At 37.5% G+C, this 18,770-nt stretch overlaps 1 protein-coding gene across 4 annotated transcripts; it reads right to left on the reverse strand.

Annotated features, from left to right (window-relative positions):
- Positions 1-4,000: 4,000 nt before the first annotated feature.
- On the reverse strand, positions 4,001-18,281 carry postnb (periostin, osteoblast specific factor b). 4 transcript variants are annotated; one of them, XM_079822999.1, is made up of 22 exons: positions 17,961-18,110; positions 17,057-17,155; positions 14,117-14,181; positions 13,789-13,946; positions 13,530-13,694; positions 13,294-13,440; positions 13,067-13,208; positions 11,379-11,591; positions 10,322-10,456; positions 9,419-9,567; positions 8,429-8,565; positions 8,217-8,347; positions 7,946-8,076; positions 7,110-7,212; positions 6,950-7,017; positions 6,636-6,681; positions 6,506-6,520; positions 6,204-6,398; positions 5,406-5,444; positions 5,014-5,055; positions 4,909-4,935; positions 4,001-4,784 (listed from the first exon to the last, which is right to left on the reverse strand). In XM_079822999.1, the coding sequence occupies exons 1-22, from the start codon at positions 18,077-18,079 to the stop codon at positions 4,762-4,764; spliced, it is 2,349 nt and encodes a 782-aa protein (XP_079679125.1). In that variant the 5' UTR covers positions 18,080-18,110; the 3' UTR covers positions 4,001-4,761. The 4 variants fall into 4 exon arrangements, 2 of the variants coding, with proteins under 2 accessions (XP_079679125.1, XP_079679126.1); XR_013817012.1 differs by lacking the exon at positions 6,506-6,520 and having other exon boundaries at positions 6,617-6,681; positions 17,961-18,243; XM_079823000.1 differs by lacking the exon at positions 5,406-5,444.
- Between the last annotated feature and the right edge of the window lie 489 nt (positions 18,282-18,770).

Below are 18,770 nucleotides of genomic sequence, written 5' to 3' on the forward strand. Positions count from 1 at the left end.
TCCTCAGCCATTGTACACATTGTAAAGACAGTGAAACATTGGAAGAACATATTCAACCTGAACCTCCATCGCAAGGATGACTTGAGCAGGATGTTTCTCAGTGATACACTACTCATTTTGCGGTACATTATGAGATGTTGCAGCTGTAATTCCTCACCATTAGCATTAACAAGAGTATGTACATCAACAAACCAATGTGTATTTCAAATGTATTACAGTGCACATATTAAAGGGTTAGTTCACCCAAAAATGAAAATTCTGTTATTAATTACTTACCCTCATGTCGTTCGACACCCGTCAGACCTCCGTTCATCTTCGGAACACAAATTAAGATATTTTAGTTGAAATCTGATGGCTCTGAAAGGCCTCCATTGGCACAATGGCACGGTTCACTCTCAAGACCCCTAAAAGGTACTAAAGACGTCGTTACAAAGTCCATCTCACTACAGTGGTTCTAAAATAACTATGAGTCGGCGAGAAAAGTTTTTGTGCGCAAAAAAACCCTAAATAACGACTTGTATAGTGATGACGATTTCAAAACATGGCCTCATGAAGCTTCGAAGCGTTATGAATCAGTGAGTCGAATGAGCGGTTTGGATCGCCAAATTTCAGCAGTTTGGCGGTTTGACACGCGAATCCTGATTCGGCTCACTGATTCATAACGCTTCGAAGCTTCATGAGGCCGTGTTTTGAAATCGTCATCACTATACTGGGTCTTGAGAGTGAACCGTGCCATTGTGCCAATGGAGGCCTTTCAGAGCCATCAGATTTCAACTAAAATATCTTCATTTGTGTTCCGAAGATGAACGGAGGTCTTACGGGTGTCGAACGACATGAGGGTAAGTAATTAATGACAGAATTTTCATTTTTGGGTGAACTAACCCTTTAATAACAGCGCATAGCCAAGCACTATGACTGATGTAACATTAAAGTTTGTAAAACAAATCTTGCTCCATCCTTTATCTTTACTCAAAGTAAGAACGACAGACAATCTACATTAGACAGTTTTATGGTAATAGTGGCCCACAGCTGATTAACATTAACTATTTTAGTAAGACAGTAATAACGTGAGTTAGCCGGAAACGTACACAATATAAAACAAAAAACGATGTATTTTGAACACCCGGTAGAAAATATATACATCAATAATTATTCATACTTACAGGTTGTGATTCTGAGGAGCAAGCTGGCTCAAATTGTCACATGCCTGTCTTGTCTTGTGCTGCACATGGCTGTTTTGGTTTGTGTTTGTATTTATTGTGTTTAATAAAACTTCATTTTTCTGCACATGAGTCCTCACCTCAGTTTTCCTTTGTGTTGAGCGTAACATAACGAACCGACCCATAGAAGACTCAGCAGAAGATGGGTAGCTTCCTTTTTTCATCTCCCTCCATCTACCTGCAACTCGCCAAATATGTGAGCTTCAATTACATCCGTCAGCAGGGGGCTGACGTGAGGGACTTCGCCTGCAGTCTCCTCATTAAAGTTAATCACATGATTTATACTGAGGCAGAGATTAAGGAGGTGTTGAATATTTGTTTGGACATGCCTCTCAGCCCGGGGGAAATGGAAAAGCTAGGGCATCTGGGATTCTGGGACTTTGTCCACCACATCTACCATCTTGGTGACTCAGAACATCTACGGCTAACAGAATCCCAGCCCATTGACGGTTCCCTTCCATCTGCTGTCAGTGGAGGCCCCAGCCCTCCGATGACCCGGAAACGGAGAAGGAGGAGGAAGAGCAGGCCACTGGAGAGGATCCGACTTCGGGGGATCCGGTGTCCGGTGGTCTCGATTCCGGAGGTCCCAGTTCCGGTTGTCCCGAAGCGGAGGAGGAGGAGAAAGGCTCCCTCCTTTACCAACATATAGTAAAGGCCATTACATACAAGAACAGAGAAAAAAGTTCTCGCTCCCAGGGCTGCAAGAACAAAATGACGTCATTTTGTTCTCGCATCCCTGGTTTGGGAGTTCTCGCAGCTTGTTCTCGACGCATCGTCTGAGCAGAACTTTCTTCTCGTGAGTGTCTGAGAACTGTTGTGTGATTGGTCAGAAATTTAAAGTGGGTGGGGTTAATGAGGAGAATCGGAAATGTTCGGCACATGCTTTTCTCGTGAAGTATGGAATGTCCTGGTCAGAACGAACTTTGTTCTTGTTTGGCCACCACGAGAAAACGAACACATTTCTTTGTTCTTGTGGAGTATGTACCAAGCTTAAGGGTGAATCAAACTTAAAAAAGATGCACTGATTCAAAAAGCATTTTTTTCCCCCTGAAACATGTTCATGTCATTTCAACTATCTTGATAGATTGTTTCAGAGGGGGTGTATGAGTTGCAACCCACCAGAATGTGCCGAACAGTCCGTTTCCCAACTCGATGCGCTTTGCGATGCCCCTCTTGCCTGAACAAGCTATTGAGGGCTGGGCTCTAACATGAATGCTAATCAGGGTTGTAGCTATAGGGTGTCCGGGGCCCCAGGGCAGGTTGTTGCTAAAATCTCCCCCAAAGCCAGGGGCCCTGAGAATTGACGGCCCTGCTGCTAATGAAAGATAGTGACGTAGCATTTGGATATATAAAATGATGGAGCAAAAGCTCAGGACATGATCACAAGCCTTGCTGCTCTTATAATTAGAATAAAATGAGCTGAAGTGATTCAAATGGGTTGTCAGAAACTTCATGCTGGTATCTGACTGTAGTTCTTGGAATCAGTTCAAATCAAGCTGCATTGTATGCACACTTCAGTGGGATGCATGTCACCACTAGCCCCCGTCTGAAATGTCCCGCTTTGACCTCCACCTCTATATGGAAATGAAAAGCAGCAAGTTTAGTCTTGCGTTCTGGAAAAATGTTCTCAGCCTTTGCTTTCTTAGTTGGGGTAGTGGTTTACAATTTACACAATATACAGTTTGATCATTTGCCCGGTACTTTGTCCAAACTGTGGATGAATGATTCTATTTTTATACAGTTAAAAATATAACAATATTTAGTAAAAGTAAAAACATTATAATATTGCCCATTATCTTACATAACCATAATTTATTATAGTAACCAATAAAACAAAACAGCATGGGGTGTTTTCAAAAAGGTTTTTAACGGCTAAAGAAGAAAGTTGATCTACTAAGTTAATACATGGTTTCTTTCGTCTGACTTTCTTTAGATAACATGTTCGCTACATTCCACATATACACACAATGTCAGGGTATGACATGCTAAAACAGAAGTTATGTAAAAAATTCTGTAACAAAGGTGTGCCTTGACTTATCCCGCATTACAGAGACTGCTTGAACTCACATAGGCTATAAGAATGTGAATTCATTTCTCCTGGGGGAAAAGACAACAAAAAGAAGTCATAAATGGAAAAGTTGATAAATTCACAAATTCATTGCATGCTTTGAGAAATTATAAATAAAATAAGCAATTTCTGATTTATAAAATGTATATAAATAGGGAATTTGGTGAGGATTTTGCTTAAATATGAATCAGAAATTGAATGATTCGACAATTCTGTAAACCGTGCCTTTTTCTTAGCCTACATCTAACATTTGAGCTATTTTCTAGACATTTCCACATCACAAATATTTTCTTCCGCACACAAAACCTGGCAGAGATGGATCTATTTACCTTTTCTATATTGTTTTCCTCTTAATAATATTTTAGGTAACAAATATTCACTATTAACTTCGACTTTTGCCTCATTAAACTCCAAATGTACTGCTTATTAATAGTTAGTAATGTAGTTTTTTTTTGCGTTTAAGTTTAAATATTGGGTAGGATTAAGGAATGTAGAATATGGTTATGCAGAATAAGGCATGAATATGTGCTTTATAAGTACTAATAAACATAATAAACAGCCAATATCCTAGTAATATGCATGCTAATAAGCAACTAGTTAATAGTGAGAATTGAACCCTAAAATAAAGTGTTTTTTTATTGTTATACTTTTATATAAGAGAAATGAAATAATGTTAACGTTGTGTTACTTCAAAAACTGACACACAATTCCATGTCTAAAAGTTGAGTTTATTATGGAAATTGAAAAATAAATGCAAAGGAGCCAAAACCTGTTTGTCAAATTAACCTTAGACTGGTAACATGAAAATTCTGTTTGAGAGAAAGCTTTGAGTTTTTTTGTGCAGCACATTTGTGCACGGTTTATGCAAATGGAGACATACACAATTACATACACATACAAAAACACCAAGGAATAACAATCAAACCTCTATCCCACCATGAAAAGACTTTATAACAAAACAATTTCTATTTTTATTTTAGATTTTACACCATCTAAACATGAGCACCATAATTTCATAGTCCATGCAACGGTAAACCGTACCCCAGAAAAATAAATTCATACTGCTGGTTTAAGGCATTTGTTCATTTGAACTGTTCCCTATACTATGTATATGGACACTTCCATTTTTGGAGTTTGGATGGCTAATGTGTACCAGTAATGCATAGTTGTACAAATGTTTCCAAATCATGTAACACAAAATCAGCAGAAAGCATCAGATGTTGTTTTGTGTAACATCACATATGAAAAGAGAAAGAACTTATTTACATACACATATGGGGAATTTCATATCACTGTTGGACTGAATGCACGTGAACAAAATGCATCCATTATCTCTGGAGCTTTGTTTTTCTTTTGCCTTAAACTCAACTTAGCCTGGTAGGTTCTGGACCACTGCGCAAGTAAATGAAGGAAGTATATGGTATACTCTTCAGGTCTTGTTTTCTACTTGTGCTCTCTCTGTCCAGTCTAGATCTAGATTCTCCTCCGGGGCATTCCTAAGAATATGAATAGAGAGGTCACAGAGATCAAAGCTTGTAGAACATTGCTTGTTCAATCTACATGCATGCAATATAAAACATTAAAAAAAAGTGTCAAACTGATGTTTTGTGAATTATTTACCTTGCCTTCTTCCAGGCACTCTTCCCTCTGGAAGCAAAAGACAAAGAGGTCAACCATGTTGGGACAGTTTAGCTTGAGATACCTTTGCAAATGTTAGAATCTCACCTTGAATTTGTCTAGTGATGCTATCAGGGTCCTCGCCGAAATCTACAGTGAAAGAAGAAGAAGATATAATGAATAATACTGACATTTATTCGATTGCACACGACGAACTAGGGAGAAATGGAAAACGGGATAGAGTTTAGTAGTTGACTGGGTCGGCTTTACTCCGTAGCTTGTAGCATAGCTAATACCAAAATAATAGGAAGGAAAGGAAGGAAAAAGGGAAAACAAAGTTTTAGTTGTCTTTTACCAGTACCCTTAGCACAACAGAAAAACAATGTATTCCGTAACCTGAAATATGACAAACTTTATAGTAAAACAAAAAGGTTTGGAGGAAGACTAAATGTTAGCGCTGACACTAGCATGCTAATAAAGGGTTCAAAGCGTCACTCTACCATAAAGCTCGGAGGAGCTGCTGATTGAATATTCAGGACCTGTTGATATAAAACATTAAGCAGGTGTCAATACTTGTGAAATCCAGGACCAGGAAAGGATGGGTTCATGGCTTGAGCAACAAGCACTGTTGGGAAATATCACATGATGTGATTTACCTAGTCATATTCCAAGTCACATTATCACACATTTGTCCTTTGGAGAATGACCAAACATTTGGAGTATGAGTATGACTAAAAGGCAACCCATTGAGTCATTCATAGTTATTAGGGTGTTTATTTAACTATGGGTGCATTTGGTAACTATGGGTGCACTTTTATACAAATCAGTGCATTACAGGAGAATTCTCTCATTCGTTTAAGCGTTCAAACATTTTCATCACATCTTATGTATTGTGCTTAATAGCATTATGTGGTGAAAATTACATTTAAAAATGTTTAAGAATAAAATGTTTGGCTCTTTTGATGATGGCCATTTCATAGCTAGCAATGGATGTATCCTAAAAACGCACAATTATTAACTATTTTCACACTTTTTGCAAAATGTGACATTGTAATACTGACAAAATATTCACTTTACTTACACTTATCTCACTAAGTACCTTTTGAAAAATCTTTATTAGTCAAATTGTTGGTTGTGGTGGAAACTGAGGATCAGTCAAAAATAGGTACAAATCCTTTTTCATAAATTTACTGAACTTTTTGTTTACATGACAATAGCTTTAATGCAATGAATGCAACCAAAAAAATGTTAAAGGTTAAACATGGGTCTGTGAGGAGCGCGAAGCAATAGATGTTTACCTTCAACGACTCTGGTGACTTTGGTCAGAGTTGGATCCCCTTCAATGACTCTCGTAACCTTAGTCATGGTAGGCTGTCCTTCGATTACCCTGGTGACCTTAGTGATAGAAGGTTGACCTTCAATCACACGGGTAACCTTCCTAACGGTAGGATCTCCCTGGATGACTCTGGTGACTTTTGTAACCTCACCAGGAACTGCAGATATAAGAAACACAATACTCATTAAACAAACAAAAAAACATGCAGCACAGAGTAATAATATAGCTCTCTCATGAATAATGAGTTTCATTGGTGGCAATTACCTGTGATGACTCTTCCTAGAGGGAAAAATGTGAAACATTGTTGTTACATTTCAAGAAAACCGAATTTTTGAGAAAACAGATTCAAAGAAACTGATCACACTGAAATGAAACCCATTTGTGATATACATACTCATAAATGTCAGAGGGATCTCCTGATATCTGTATCCGGAAACATACTGCAAAGGAAAGAAAAAGCTAGCTGACACAGAAATTCACTGTAATTTAATGTAAATATCCTGTCTATTACAATTTGTAGGCATGGCAGTAGAATCACACAAAGAAAAGAAAAAAAAGATGGCATTTGGATCCCACTAGACATCTGCTTTGGGAGATCATACCAAGGCATGAGGCCTGAATTTGGTTGCACATAATCAAGTTAAGTCCAGACCAGACCGTCAAGGCAAACAGCCCCTAAACGGGCTCATACTTGTTGAAATTCAATACCTTAATCTGGATGTATCGGATGATCCTTGTCAGGAGTGAACGGAGCTCCTGGCTCCCAACAGGTATATCTTTCAAATAAAAGAGACAGTTGTTTGTTCTTGAAACACGGACTTGACTTCCACAAAAACCATCACTGTAGCTGCAATTTGATAGTTCTCACCCTCAGGGTACAGAAGGGTCCTGACGAAGTGAACAACTCCATTTGTGGCCATTATATCCGACTCAGGAACTTTCACAGTGTTGACCTGCATGCTCTCATTTGCCTACAAATTGCAATATTTTTTCAATTAATAAATGTTATCATAAAACATACATAGTAAATATTATATTATGTAATGTTTGTTCATTTTTTATTTTTAAATTTAACAGCAAAGATCAAACAAAGAAACAAAAAGTGATGAAATGTAACAATTAAATGATATTAATGTACACCTGTATAAATAATACAAAATGTAGATGACAAAAATAAATATAATAAATGTAATATTATAGAAATAATACAATTACTATAACATAGTATAATACAATTTTCATTGGTGTAAGGCAAGCTGATGTATTAAGATTTAGTAATATAAAATAATATATTGACAGCTAATTTAGACTTTATGTTATCTGACATTGTTTAAACTTACAGTATAACCTTACAACATTTTATTTAACCAAAGAAAGTCAATGTTTTATGTGACCTTCCTAATGTAAAGGTATATTAAGGTTGCAAAAAAAAAAACCTGTTAACCATAAAAAACATCCTGTACCTTTTTAATACTTCCATATAATCAAATCAAATCCATTTTTTCTTCTACATATAAATCAGAGGTTGCATCAAGATAAGTGGTTTACTACAAAGCATGGTTTAATTTTACTCAGGAAATTCCCTCTGTATATTACAGAGCAGAAGCATATAATCTGATGAAGGTTCTTGCATGTGTCCTTATAACAGATGTTATGACTTGAAATTAATTTCAAGGCTGGACTGCAGGAGTGCTGGATACTTACATACAACACCTTCAAATTGCTGCCCTGGAGAGATTTGAGGAGGTTAGTGACTCCAGTCTCCAAGCCTCCGCCAATGAAGACGCCGTTACTGAAGTGATAGAGCAGAATGGCTCTGAGGGCGTTAACATCACCTGATCACAGAGAAGAGACGCTGTCATATCCTGTAGACTCTGTCTTTGATCTTTAATCGCATTAATCCTGAATAAAACAAAGCTAAACAGTAATTCTAGATGTGGTGTGCCTTGAAAATGACATGTATGAAAGAACTCACTCTTCAAAAGAGACAAGTCTCTCTCACTGAGCCCTGCAAAAGCCTCATCTGTAGGAGCAAAAAGTGTGAAATCTCCATCCTGTTTGAGCAGGTCAGACAGACCAGCTGCTTCCATCAGGGACAAAAAGATCCTGCAGCAATGAAGTGATAGTCACTACAAGGACAAGAAAGCAATCTTCACTATGACTTGATAATTCTACACTGTTTCTTACTTGAATGCGCCGTTTTTCATCAGAAGTTGGTACATGGTGGACTCTGGTGCTATGATAAGGGTCTTCATGAGATGGAGGGCACCGTTACTTCCATCTTTGCTTCCACGAATCAAGCAGGCGTTCTCAATGCAGACAGCCTTCATAGTTAAAATATTACAAGACAGTTCATTTCCTCTGAGTAGACTAATGGAAACTTTTCGAGCTATTTCTTAGAACTTACAATGTCAATAAATGCAAATGTAAGTAATGACCAAAAAGTAAGAATTCACACACCTAACGTATCAATGATGTCTTTATAGGATTCTGTTCAAGTGTTCCCATATGGCCAAAATATATATGAAACGTATTGTAAATGTGTTGTAAAAATATTTTGTTTAAAAGAGATAAGAATACAGTTCAGATATACAAGCACATCTGGAGATTCAGATATACAAGCACATCTGGAGAACAAGAACAATTGCATGAACACATTTTTTTTTTGTATTAGCTTTATAAGACTATTGGTGTGTGTGTTTATCCATCCTTAAAAATATGTTTTATTTTAGTACATTGGAAAAGCAACTTTTTATTTTGGGATTTTTTAATGCTAAAAAAGGGGAAATATCTGAAATGCTTGAATATAGATTTAAAATAAATTTTTATTATTACAATTTAAAATAAATATTAATTTATATGTTAGCAGTTTCATATGAATACATGAATATAAATAGAAATATACGCAGTATATTTTCCCGCTTTCCATAAGCTTTCCATTGATGTATGATTTGTTAGGATAGGACAATATTTGGCCGAGATACAATTATTTGAAAATCTGGAATCTCAGCGTGCCAAAAAAAAAAAGTTACAGTTTTAAAGTTGTCCAAATGAAGTCCTTAGCAACGCATATTACTAATAATAATAATAAATTTTTTATATATTCATATATATATATTGCCATATGGAAGATTTAAAACCATTAGTAAATCAAGAACAAAGACATATAAAACTGACTGTGCGGTAGACGAAGACTCTGAGAAATTTCCCTGCAAGTGTTTCCAGGCGTTGACCGTTGTACAGCTGACTCAGGACAATCTTGCTCTTCAGGATGTGGTTTTCCAGAATGATCTTCAGGAAGCTCTGGTCCATGGACATCACCTCGTCTAGATTGCAGAGGAATCGATATCATCATATAATGCAACTTGGATTTAGAGTGATTAAAAAGACCCATTAACCTCTTCCATATTAAAACATACACACAACCAAAGAGGCTACACCATTAAAACAATACGTTTCAAACTGCAACATGTAAAGACTTGGCCGGCCTTTCGAGGTGTGCAGTTTAGGGAATGTGCATTCCCAGACAGGACTTTCGGTTATTGTAACCCCAGGCACTGTCCCTTTTCCCCATGCAGCCTAGTAAAAGGAACCATTTACCCCTGTAAATATAATGTGATGAATGTGTTCACCTGTCATTAGCCACAAATGAACTACAAACATGTGATGATGAGGTGAAAGATCCAGCTTAGCCTCCTGTGAGGTCTGAAACATTCTGTATGGGAGGTGGGACAACAGAAGCTTTCGTCTTCTCTTTTTTTCACCATATTTTCAGTGCTGGAATCCCAATGAGGCCATAGATTAACAGAAAGAAAGCTACCGTGTCAGCAAGCTGCCATTTTCCATACACATGTATTGTATGAATCATATGTTTTTACACCTGATATCCCTTGAGGAATCAAAGTTATAGTTATGGGATAGGAGAAGTTAACAAGAAAAGGCACATCAGCAATTGAAAGAACACAGGTCTTGCTAAGGTTGAATTAAAACAGACAATGACAGAGAAGAAACAAGCAGCCGAGTTAAGGCAAGTAGACTATGAAAGTTAGTTTAAAGAGAGATTGACATGTATTTGCTCACCGTTGAAGGCTGTGTTGAGTGGAGCCAGGAGCGTGTACTCAGTCTGGGGTCTCATGGCTGCGGACAAGCCCAGTTCTGTCAACATGTCACTGAAGGTGGCCTGAGATTGTCCAACCAACTCCATAACCTGTTTAGCTTAGATGAAAATAAGCAAAATCCCTTTTTTTGTGCTGTAAAAGATTGTAGTGTGCATTTACAGTACGTTCCTAGCTATTAAAGTTGTACTTTAGCTAGTAAGTTTCTACATATTTTAGAGCTGTCAATCGGAAAAAGAATGTGCACATTTTTTCTGTGATTAATCGTGATTAATCGCAAATTAAAACACTTACGTTTTTATACGTTTTTAATATATTTTATACTTGTTTAATGGCATCCTATTATGAAGGCCAGTATCACTGATACTAATACTGGAACAAATGTCTCGATTATAGCCATTCAACATTACAGTGTAATTGAAAGCTATCCATTTATTAACATTTATTAGGCTTCAAAAAATATAACAACTTTTAATTTAAGTGAACTTAAAGCAACAATGAATGTCATATTTACCTGCACGCTTCCTACTGCTGTCACTTTAAGAACCTGCCGAATCTCACACGCATCTCATTTTCTCACAACTGATTCTCACAAAATGTTCATTTAAGACTGCTCTTATGAGGGTACTTGACAAAACGAACATTTTGGCATAATTGTGTGTTATTGTTTAAGCGCGAAAGAGAACTCGATTCTGGAGAACGTCTTTATTTGCGTTGTGTGTGTCACATAGACAAGACATTCACAGACAGCGTGTTCTCTTTTGTCTTGTCGCGCTTGAATGGTTTAAAGCATTTGCATGAATAAGAGCGTGATCATAATTTAACGCTAGCCAAAGGATGACAGAAAAAACGGATGCTGCGTTAATTGCGTATTTTTAACGCGTTAATGTTGACAGGACCAAAATATTTCTATATAAAAAAATATTTGTAAAATTATATAGATTTCACATGATAAATCAGCCAGATCAGTCATTTCTGCACTCTCAGAAAAAAGGTAAAAGAGACAGATAGGATAAGCTTACCAGAGTTGGGCATGAGAACTTGATCGATGAGGTGGATGACTCCATTGGTGGTGACAATGTCCTTCTTGAGTACCATCTTTATGCCATTGACTGTGAGACTATCGCCATCGCAGCCAATCTCAATATTGCTGCCCTCCTGGGTCTCATAAGATGTGCCGGCCATGATGGCCTCAGAGCACTGAACAGAGTTCAACAGATGGTAGTTGAGGAGAGCTGGAAGAGAAGAAACATCAGTCTCTGTCATCCAAGCACATCTGTTATTCCTCTAACACGCCTCTTGAGATATGAGGAAATCATGGAAAAATTATATTAGTTATGTTTTTTTGATGTTAAGAACATACCACATTAGGTAAAAATCACAAATGGAAACGAGTCTGTTTGAAAATGCATCATACAAACATGCTAAATGACAATGCACAGAGATTTATAACATGTCAAATGTGTTAAAGTCTTTAAATTCTGTGATTTAATATATAGATTATGTAGATAGCATGCAAATGCTTGCATGCAATCCATTATGTTATTGCATCTCCCATTAGTTCCCCAAAGGGAACCTGGGGGATCCTTGGGAGCCTTTGGGTCCACTCTGAGTGAGTCTCAGCAACTCCGAACCATTTGACTGGAAATAGAGCGAGTCTCAAGTCAAAAGTCTGGCTAGGGACTAATAAGAGGGCAGAGATCCCATCGCTACCATTTTTCACTGGATCGTAAAGCTAACAGCTGTTTCCTGTCTATATGTCTCTGGCAAGACAAGGATTATGCTCTTTTCAGAAGGTATTAGATCTTTCTCCTTTGGTCTTACAATGAATATATCGAATTAATGTTTACTAAATTTATTCCCATGACTCTGGAAAACATGAACAAATGGTGCAAAATGGGTGCATATGTTCAAGCAGGCTGTCGTCTCACTGTATTCCTCTTTGTGTTGAATTTGATGGTATTATATGCATTCAGTGGTTAACTGTACCAGGCATCAGTATCTAGGTTAAGCTTGGAGTTTTCCTTTTTCATTTCCATGGCTTCCCTCAATGAAAGTTGCTTAAGTAGCAGATCAAATGTTTTTCCGCTTGGCACAACAGATTTGGCCATAATATTAGTTTTATTTTAGTTTTTACTCAAGCAGTTAATATAAGCCTTAGTGCATTTCAGACAAACCTTATATTCATTAGAGTGGGATATTATGTCATTCTTTTACATGATCACTGGGAAGGCTAATGAATCTGAAATCCAAAGCAAACATCAACCACAGTATGCTGAAAATACTGTAAGACGTACCCATAAACTTCAGTTCTGCTGCCGAGAACCTTCAGATTTGATCTCTTCTCCAAGTGGCTCAATTGTAACCCTGTCTAAATCTCAAAGTAGTCCTATAAGTGTTGTTATGGCATTGTTTGCCAACTGTCTGAGAATCCCAGTTCGGGGTGCAGCGGGCCCATCTGGTTTGAAAGGGGGCAAAATAACACTTGGCCTCACTCAGTAAACTCATATCAACAAACACGGCACGAGGGAACTGCCAGACCGTTTATTTCCTGCACCTTTGTCTCATTAAATAAGAATAAAGCCTTTCTTTGTGCCAAGTCTGCCATCAATATGGGATTTAACATGTCCCTTCTGCAACTTAAAGCACTCAATTTGAGAACAGTGCAATGGGAAATCATGAGGCTTTACATCTTGGTGCTTGGGTTTACCTTGGAGGGAAATCTTGTCTTTCATAAGCCTGTCCATAACCTCTCTATCCAGATTTTCAAAGGCATTGTTGGTGGGGGCGAAAAGGGTGAAGTGTCCTGGCTGACCCAGCTTCTCAATCAAACCGGATTCAGTAGCCACAGTCTGGAAAAGAAATGGAGCATAAACAACTTTTGGTCAATGGGTTTGGTTCATGGACTACATGGCTCCAAGTTTCCTTAACACTTACACTCAAAGTGCTCAGTTCATCGTCGACTTCGATCACATCCTGGATGGTGTTGCCAACAGCCGTGATGACGCGGTCAATGACGTGGACCACTCCGTTGGTGGCCACCTGGTTGCCGTGAATGATCCTGGCACAGTTCACTGTGACAACCTGAACAAGAACCATGTGTAAAGTAAGTCCCTCATGGAGAAGAAAGTAACCTGAAACATAACCCTCCATTTCTCAATATATCAAATTACCCCATTGGAGTAATGATTGATGAGCAGGCTCAAGTCGTTGTACATGGAGGTTGCGGTCATTCCGTTCTTGAGGTCTTTGGTGAGGAGACGTTTGTTGACCATGTGGTAGTGCAGAGCATTGTACAGCTCGATATTAACATTGCTCACCAGAGCATTCCTCACCTCCTATAGAAGAAAGAGGAAGCCAATGCAAAACAGTCAAGGAATTACTCAATTTCCATGTTTGTGCTGAAGATAGAAAGAAGGAATGAGATGTTACCTGATCAAGAAGATCCCATGCATCATTACTGGGTGCGAAGAAGGTGTACGACCCGGCACCTTCAATCTCTTCCCGTAGCTTAGACAGAGCAGAGTAGTCCTGGGTAGTTTGGGCTTTGACCAGGCCAAGGGTGCCATAAACGTTGTCAATGGGAGCAACTGCAAGGAAAGTGATGCAGATTATCAACAATGCAGCCGTGTCCTACATTAAAGCTTTCAAATTAGGTAGCAATCATACTTAGCATACTTAACATTGTACATTTGTATTTTATTGACAATATAACCAGACTTTATGTCATTCCAATGTAACTATTACAAAATCAACTGACCTGCAGGACAGCCTCGCAAGCCGTCCAGCTTCATGTAACCTGGGCAACACTCATACAACACAGTTCTGGACAAAGGGAGGGAAGACATAAAACCAAAAGAACATGTGTTAAGTGAGTATTGAAGCTCAGACATTTGGTGCCACTTGAAAAAATAAAATACCAGTAATGTACAAGCTAAAATTCATTTTTTCCCCTGGATGCCGTTCACTCGTCGTTACAAGCTATCCTGGTTTTAATGATAACACAGTTCACGGTACTGGACAGACAGCCTTTCCATATGGAAACCATTAACTGTCTTTGTACATAAACATGCTATGTGGTCCCGAGGTTTGTGCCTTATTCCACTATCATTATGTTGTCACAGCATTGCATTAATACTTAAAGTGCCCTGAAGCCAAGTGCTGAGACCAACTTGGTGGTTTAGTAAGGCTGAGGGGTATTTTTTGGATCCAGAAAGCCTTTAAAGTAAATTTATAACCCAGTGAAAAACCTTGGTTTGGAAGTTACAATGTACAATGGAAGGAAATGTCGAATCAGCAGGTTTCCAGTAATGGAGGTTGCATTCTGGTATTTCTGTTTTCATTGAAAACGGCCCTTTAAACCAAGCTTGTAAATATGTTTCCATGACCACACAAATGGAATTTCATGGATGAGAAGTTATTTTGCTCTTTGTGGCATTAAGATACACAAAATATAATCTAAAATAAATTATAAAACAGACATGATCTTAAAGATTTTATAAAATGATTAAACTGAATATAAATCTACATGTGCACTTTAAAATGTAAATACACCTATTTTACTAAGCATCATACTTCAGAACTTGAATTATATTTGTAAACGCCACCATAAACATTTTCTGTCAGACCAAGGTTGTGCATCATTGTTGCAGGTTTCTTTTTCTTTTCCATTCCCTGTGCGTTTAGCCAGTTGCAAGTTCATATGCATTATAACAGGCTCTTAATGTGAATAATGGGTTCAATAAAACTCACCTAAGCCAATTATACCAACTATACAGCAGCTCCATATTGTAGAGTTAATAAACATCTGATAATGGGAAACAGGTTTTTTAAAAGGTCCTCTGAGAAAATACCACTGGAGTGTTACAATCCCTTGAGAAGTTCTCAAAGCTGCCGATAATAAACGCACTCCAGCAGTGGTGGAGATTCAGAGATGGACACTTGTCAAGGTTAGTGCACTTGTAAATCTCCACACCAGCAAAACGGTTCCATGTGATGTATATTGCTGAATTCCACAGAAAGAGAAAATAGCCTGCAAATCAGCAAATGAGAACTGACAGTGTCAGTGGAGAGTAATGTGGAAGAGTGGAAACGGACAAGTCCTTGAGATTGAGCAATCACGAGACTAAGAAACTAATAGGGATTTCAAAGCTGTCCTCTATGTGACCGAGGATCCAGAAGCAATAGTTTTGGGATATGTTCCATGTCTTCAATGGAAGTGAAGTGCAGGGAAGGGATAGCTGAGGGATGTTGGTGAGCTCATTAGAGCCTCACTAGAACATGAGTTTCTAAAGCATCTCTTCCAAAAACAGGAGGAAAACATCACTTCTGTTGACCAGACAAACTGAGGGAATGCAACCACATTAATCATTGGGGAGAAGGTCAGATTTTCCAATTGAACTCAACTGATGACTCACCAGGGAAAGCTTCAAAGGATCCACAACATTATGCATATGTTAAAACCATTAGGATGGAGCTAAAACCATCAGATGGTGGAAATATCTGACAAAATAGAAGCTCTGTAGAACACGAAACCTATGACTTGAATGAAAACAGACACTACAAAATGTAATAATTCTCAATTTTCCCTCATCTGCACGTTGAAACACCATCAGTGATATATATATTTTTTTGCACCAATCTTTAAAGGAGATCTAAGACCGTCATACTCAACTCAGAGCAGATATTTACAAAGATTGCCAGACCGCAATGTAATGGTCTGCTGAGTGCAGAGAAAATACTCAAAGCGGAACAGTTCCTGGCTTTTCGATATACAAAACTGCAAGATAGGCAGAAAATCTACATAATATCCCAGGCAAGTCTGGCTTTGCAACTAAGGAAGTTTGAAACCACTGGAGGTTACCTCACATTGGTGCTGTTTGGTCAGATTTGAGAGGACCGGGAAAACTGTGTTGCCTTTACACTCTTTTCCAACCACGGAAAAAAGAAAAGAAACTGGAGGCATAACAAACCCTACATGAATCAACGATTGTGGTTGACCATGTTGGCCTCCAGAAACCACAACCTCATCACTGGAGACTTCAGGACTTTGCCGCTCAACGATATATTGTTGATCTAGATGTTGAAATCTTTTCTTTGTTGTTGTCGTTCTTTGACATTTTACAAGTCATTAAGTTCACTTAGTTTGGAGCTTCCCGAAAAACAAAAGAGGCTGCTGACATTTCCACCTTGTAGACAGCTGTGTATTTTTGCCCCAGGAGAGAAATTTCAGGAAAGGTGTTTTAACACAAGCCAAGCACTCCAGGCGAGCTCTACTGCTTTCTTTAATCATCGATGGCATGTCCTGACAATGTCAGTGGGTCTCACCATTTTATACCAATTAAGGTTCTGCGGCTCCCTGGTTTGTGCCGTAGAAACGCATGGAATTGTAGCTGCAAGCAACTCTTTGTCTTTGTTTTGGCAGCCATATTGAACTGTAAATCTACTAGTTGCTGTCAAATTCTGTATTTCACTAAGTCATTTGGATAGGATGCATTGTAAATTCAACTAAGCTGCATTTGGAGCTCAGCTTAAGTAGGAATTCATATGTGCATGTAACTGTTGGAAGTCTTCATGCACTCTTACCAGTTGGGACAGCAACCTTTCACCTTTGACCATTGGAGCAGCTGGAAATTTCCAGTTTCTGTCAAAGAGACAGGATTTGTAATAGCCTCCAGAAATCATAAAACATTACACTTACGCTTTCTTTCCACAGATGGCCCCTTGGTACCAATTACGGCAAGTGCTGAAGTATTTCTTCTTGGTCCCCATGACTTGCTGGAGAGCGCACACATTTGGTCTGCAGAGAGGTAAAGGTAAGATGGAACGAAATGAGTAAAGCTGGGACAGAAAAGTGCAACAGATGCGTGAAATTGTTTTGTGACAGCATGGTGCTTTTCTTTTAAACCTGGGTGAGTAAAGTTTGACTTTGATGTAATAAAGGTTCAAATTAAGAGAATGACCTACAATTTACCAATTTCAAACCATTCTTAAGGCCTTTGTATTTATTTAATAGATACATAAACACACCGGCAGTCATTATTAAAAATGATTAAATAATTTACAAAAGATATTAAAAAACACTATAAAACATTTTGTCAGGTAACCTAAAAGTACTAATAAATCAAGTATTTCACTGTAAATAAATATTATTTTATATTTTGTAAGTCAAAAAATATTTTTCAGTATGACAATAAAACTGACTGCATTTAGTAATACTAATAATAATAATAAATTCACACAGTTTACATATTTGTTGCGCAAGCACAAAGACAGCTTCAATTAGAAAAAAATATACAGTAATAATAATAACAGCAGCAGCACTGTAACAGTATGTAAAGTAATAACCATACATGTATGTAACATGTTTAATATATATATATATATATATATATATGAATGATAAAAAATATTCTTCAATGAAATTGTATATATATATATATATATATATATATATATATATATATATATATATATATATATATATATATATATATATATATATATATATATATGATAAAAAATATTCTTCAATGAAATATTAATATTGAATTTAAATAAACTATTTATAATTAAACAAATTAATAATTAATAATATCTCTTACCCTTCTTTCTTTGCTCGAATACGACTATGGGAAACTATCTTGTCATAGGCTGAGGAGTCTGCCTCGTCAAAGGCAGACAGCACAAAGAGTGCAAAAGTAGCTGCAAAGAGTAGCTTCATCCCTGCTTTCCCCACTGTGAGACTTCAGAGCAAGAAATGGGCTCCAGCTGAGGGGGAGAGGGCTTTTATAGCTCAGCTCTCAGCTCAGGACAGACTGGCAAACTGTCAGTGCACCAGCCTCTCCTGTTCACCAGTGTGTCTCTATGATCTCACCTCCTAACACCGAATAAGCAAAACACAAAGAGTGGAGGATTAATTCAACAATGAGCTGAGGTGTGAGGAGGAAATGTTGTAGAATTCCTAACAAAAGAATAATTACTGTATATGCATGGAGAGCTCTTAGTCTATATTAGGACTGGTGTGGAACTTTTAAATTTTTTAATTTGACAATCGTTGTTCTTTACTGCTGATATTTGGCATATGAAAGATGTCTGCAGAAATATGGGGCATACATATGTTGCCGTTTTCATAACTTACAAAGGGTCCAAGAATCTGAGAAACGGTTCTATTTTGCATTTTTAACCACCAATTTTTCATTACAAATGAATATAATCAGAATAACAATTTGAGTTAATGTCTTGGTATTACAGCAGTTATCCTGATGTTCATGTATATCCAAAAAAATCTGATTTATGATAGAAACTTGTGTTTGAATGGAAGCAAGAACATCTGACCTTTTGTATGAAGAAGTATATACATATAACTTTTTTTTTTTTAAATCCCATATTTTCACTATTGTATTAGAATTTTC

The sequence above is a fragment of the Gobio gobio genome (assembly GCF_949357685.1).
Source record: "Gobio gobio genome assembly, chromosome: 8".
Classification (NCBI taxonomy): Eukaryota; Metazoa; Chordata; class Actinopteri; order Cypriniformes; family Gobionidae; genus Gobio; species Gobio gobio.